The sequence below is a fragment of the Gadus macrocephalus genome, chromosome 3, assembly GCF_031168955.1.
Source record: "Gadus macrocephalus chromosome 3, ASM3116895v1".
NCBI classification, from domain to species: Eukaryota; Metazoa; Chordata; class Actinopteri; order Gadiformes; family Gadidae; genus Gadus; species Gadus macrocephalus.
In genome coordinates this window covers 25,205,077-25,210,076 of record NC_082384.1, presented here as the reverse complement: position 1 = coordinate 25,210,076, position 5,000 = coordinate 25,205,077, and the positions used below count along the sequence as shown (strand labels likewise).

Genomic DNA, 5,000 nt, shown 5'->3' with positions numbered 1-5,000 from the left:
TACATACAAACGCATATACACATGAATATACACACACGCACACATACACGTGCACACACATACACGTGCACACACACACATGCACATGCACAGGGGGCTGGGTGCTCTGCTGTCGACCAGGCGACGGTGGGCGTTGTCTTCTGACGCTCCTCGTGACTCCAGCTGGGCTCTGTTCTCCCGACGCGCTGCAGGAGTTCCTGAAGAAGGAGTTCAGCGAGGAGAACATCCTGTTCTGGCAGGCCTGCGAGTTCTTCAGCCACGTCCCCGAGAATGACAAGAAGCAGGTAAGACTACAGGAAGTCCTTACACCTACAGGACGTCCTCAGGAGACACCAGGGATACCGCTTACCTACCGCACACGCACACACACACACACCGCACACACCACAAACACACACACCCACACCGCACAAACAAACCGCACACACACACTGCGCACACACACTGCACTGACAATGCACACACCGCACACACACACACACACGCATCGCACAGTGCACTACCATAATGGAACTACATACTTTTGAAACATTTAAAGAAATATAAGTTTAATTCATTGGAAGAAATATAGGTTAATAAGTTTGAAACATTTAAAGAAATAAACGTATATATGTTTGAAACATTTAACGAAACTTTGTTGTGATGAATGGCATATAATAAAGCTCAAGTCGATTCCCTTCAACCCTGGGGGGTCTACTGGTGTGACTCATAATCCCAGTTCATGTGGCAAAGCTGCTTTCTGAAGTGAGAGAAAAGTACTTAAAAAATTGTGCTCCCGTCTACAGAATCAACCGCTCTCTTTCCACACAGACGTCTTGAAGATAGCTGAGCGAAACGCTCACCCTTTCAAGTGTCAAATGTCTTCCCAGGCCTACAGTGCCGCCAACTCAAACCTTAAACCAAGGGGAAACTGACATAGCTCACCCAAAGAATACAAATATCTGTAGACGAATCCCATCATGGAGAAAGGCCTCTCATCATGGTGGGGAGAAGGGGGGAATTAGACTTATAAGATACCAGCAGAAAGGGTTAGAAAAATAAAGAAGATTAAGGTTTGATAGAAAGTTATAGAAGACTTAGGATACCAGAGGAAAATGGTCAAAGACTTCAGACAAAATAAAGTAGTTTCTATCAAAGATGAATGCTAACGTTTTAGTTGAAGTTTCCAACTCACACTCAGGAGATGTGCGAGTGGGTCTTATTTAAAAGGTCATTTAGCGTCAAAAATGCCTCAGTGAAATAGATGACTTCGGCAGTCAGTGATTATGGAATGTTAAAAGCACTCTGATTGGCTGAGGATATAACCAATGAGGCGCAGTGAACCAGCTGCGTCAGGAGAGTGGAGTTAGGGTTAGGTATCTCAATTTGGCAAACACTTCAGAAGGTTCAGTCAACGAAGGATGTTAGCGTCGTTTTGGATTACGTTTCCAACTCCCACTCAGGAGATGTGTGGTCATACTGCCTGTCTAAACACACATGATCTATTATAAATGGTTTATGATGCATAACGCATTCATACTTTCTGCTGCTGACTCATGACTGTAGCAGAAAACAGTCAAACACGAGTCGATCCTTCCATCAAAGACATATGTTAACGTTGTTTGCGATGCGTTTCCCACTCACACTTGAGATGTGTGTTGAGGCTCAACACGCGTGATCTATTATTTACGAGTGATGACCCACTAAAGTGGAAGCTGTAAACAACAACACAACAACACCCAAGACCTAGCCTCTGTGTTCGCCGTCACCCATCTTACACAGACTCACACCCTCACTCTTACACACACACACACACACACACTTATTATTTACAAGTCATAACGCACTACAGTGGAAGAAGTAAACAACAACAACAGCAACACCCGAGACTCTCCATTCATCGCTCTCCGTCTGAACTTTGCCCTCCCAGTTGTCTTGCTCTCTCTCTCTCTCTCTCTCTCTCTCTCTCTCCTCTCTCTCTCTCTCTCTCTCTCTCTCTCTCTCTCTCTCTCTCTCTCTCTCTCTCTCTCTCTGTTCTCCCCAATGACCCTCTCTCTCTGTGTTCGCCTGTAGAGTCTAGTTCTGTCGTCCATCGCTCTCTGTCTGACCTTTGACCCTCCCTGTCGTGTGTCTCTCTCCCTCTGACCTCTGACCTCTGACCTGCCTCTGACCCCAGCTGTCGCAGCGCGCCCGGGAGATCTACAACAGCTTCCTGTCCAGCAAGGCCACGACGCCGGTCAACATCGACAGCCAGGCCCAGCTGGCGGACGACATCCTCAACGCACCGCGCCCAGACATGTTCAAGGAGCAGCAGCTGCAGGTAGCCATGGCAACGGGGCTAGGAGACGGGGGGCGCGCGCGCCTGGCACGACACGCACAAACACACGCGGAAACGCACACGCACAAACACACGCAGAGGCACACAAACAAACACACGTGCACACATGCACAATCACACACAGAGGCACAAACAAACACACACGAACACACACATGCACAAACCCAAACTGACACAAAGGTCCCTCACACTCACAAACAGGTCGCAAAAACACACAAACAAGGCAAGCGTCGTAACACACACACACATACACACACACACACACACACACACACACACACACACACACACACAACACACACGAAGGTCCCCAACACTCACAAACAGGTCATAAAAACACACAAACAAGTCAAGCACAGTAACCCATGCGCGCACACACACACTTCGAATCACTTCCCCACACACACACACCCCACAAACACCCAAAGCAGCCACCTGTGGACGTGGGAGTGTGAGTGAGTCTTGCGACACCAACAGGTCTCCTGGAAACCTGGGGGAAATACTCTGCACACAGCTCCCTTCTTTAGCACCGATCTAGAGAGTGGGGCTGGACCGGAGAAGTGAAATGCAGCCTTGATGCTCACCTGGGCTGCAGGCCTGATAGATGACTGTGGTGTTGGAGGAGTGTATCCGGGGTTGAAAGGCTTCATTGAGTTTAACAGCCAACCTCACTGTAGCTGTTAGGGTTAGGGTATAACTTCACAGCTTAGCAAATCTACTCCCTGTCCTTTCACATTTACATTTACATTTATCAGACACTTTTATACTTCTGTATATAGAAGATTTACTTTTACATGTAGGGCATTTAGCAGACACTTATATCCAAAGGGACTTACAATGGGTACATTTGTCAGAAGAAGGAGAAAAAAGAATATATCTCTGTCGGTACAGTAAGGATGATCATTGAACCAAGTGCCAAGCACTAACAATCACTAGGTTAACCCATTCCCCGTATACAACAACGATAGCTAGGATAAGATGATACACAACTAAGTACTATTAAGTGCCAGGATGTACAACATGCAATCATTGTGCACGTTAACCTTTTGCTTCGGCTCTTTCCTTATCTTTTTCCTTCCCATATCTCCGTCCTCTCTCCCCGGTCGCCGGTCAGATCTTCAACCTGATGAAGTTCGACAGCTACACGCGTTTCCTCAAGTCCCTGGTCTACCAGGAGTGCATGCTGGCTGAGGTGGAAGGCCGGCCCCTACCGGACCCCTGTCACATCCCCAGCAGCCCCACCTCCAAGAACAGCACCACTGGCTCGGACCGCTCCAACCTCTCCACGCCCAAGAAGGTAGAGCCCACGCACGCACACATAGACACACACACATGGACCGCTCCAACCTCTCCACGCCCCAGAAGGTAGAGGCGCACGCACGCACACATAGACACACACACATGGACCGCTCCAACCTCTCCACGCCCCAGAAGGTAGAGCCCACGCACGCACACATAGACACACACACATGGACCGCTCCAACCTCTCCACGCCCCAGAAGGTAGAAGGCGCACGCACGCACACATAGACACACACACATGGAGCGCTCCAAACTCTCCCACGCCCCAGAAGGTAGAGGCGCACGCACGCACACATAGACACACACACATGGACCGCTCCAACCTCTCCACGCCCCAGAAGGTAGAGGCGCACGCACGCACACATAGACACACACACATGGAGCGCTCCAAACTCTCCACGCCCCAGAAGGTAGAGGCGCACGCACGCACACATAGACACACACACATGGACCGCTCCAACCTCTCCACGCCCCAGAAGGTAGAGGCGCACGCACGCACACATAGACACACACACATGGACCGCTCCAACCTCTCCACGCCCCAGAAGGTAGAGGCGCACGCACGCACACATAGACACACACACATGGAGCGCTCCAAACTCTCCACGCCCAGAAGGTAGAGGTGCACAGGCACACGTACGCACGCACGGAAGAGTGCGCACACATACACCGGCACGCATGCATGCATGCACTTTACTTTTGGCCAGTGGCCACTCAAAGGCCTTACAATATAGCCTCACATTTGCATGTTCATGCACACGTTCACACACCGACGGCGGAGTCAGCCCCGCAGGGGGCGACAGCCAGCTGGTCAGGAGCAGCCAGGGCGAGGCGCCTCGCTCAGGGACACCTCGACACTCCGAGCCGGGGATCGAACCAGCGACCTTCCGGTTACCAGCCGACCCGCTCTACCTCCTGAGCCTCATGCCTTCTATGTTGTATGAATGCCTCGTGTCTCCCCTCCGTCACCCCCCCCCCTCGTGTGTCCGCTGTCCCCGCAGGACGACAAGAAGAGCAAGTCGGGGCGCTCGCTGAACGAGGAGTGCCGCGATGACGCCGGCGACCGCAAGAAGGGCATGTTCTTCTCCTGGTCCCGGAACCGCAGCTTCGGGAAGGGCCCCAAGAAACGGGACCTGGCTGACCTCAACTACAGTCAGTAGAGCCCCTGTTCCTAACCTTAAACTCCCTCCTTCTCCTCAACTACAGTCAGTAGAGCCCCTGTTCCTAACCTTAAACTCCCTCCTTCTCCTCAACTACAGTCAGTAGAGCCCCTGTTCCTAACCTTAAAACTCCCTCCTTCTCCTCAACTACAGTCAGTAGAGCCCCTGTTCTAACCTTAAACTCCCTCCTTCTCCTCAACTACAGTCAGTAGAGCCCCTGTT

General features: G+C 51.0%; 1 protein-coding gene across 1 annotated transcript in view; it reads left to right on the top strand.

Annotated features, from left to right (window-relative positions):
* Nucleotides 1–4,863, top strand: part of LOC132453600 (regulator of G-protein signaling 12-like) — a 34,586-nt gene extending 29,723 nt beyond the window's left edge. The window contains exons 8-11 of the mRNA XM_060046549.1: nucleotides 192–284; nucleotides 2,156–2,299; nucleotides 3,432–3,614; nucleotides 4,620–4,863. Coding sequence (XP_059902532.1) covers nucleotides 192–284; nucleotides 2,156–2,299; nucleotides 3,432–3,614; nucleotides 4,620–4,778 — 579 coding nt within the window. The 3' untranslated portion in view covers nucleotides 4,779–4,863. The remainder of the gene's footprint in view (nucleotides 1–191; nucleotides 285–2,155; nucleotides 2,300–3,431; nucleotides 3,615–4,619) is intronic.
* Nucleotides 4,864–5,000: the final 137 nt, after the last annotated feature.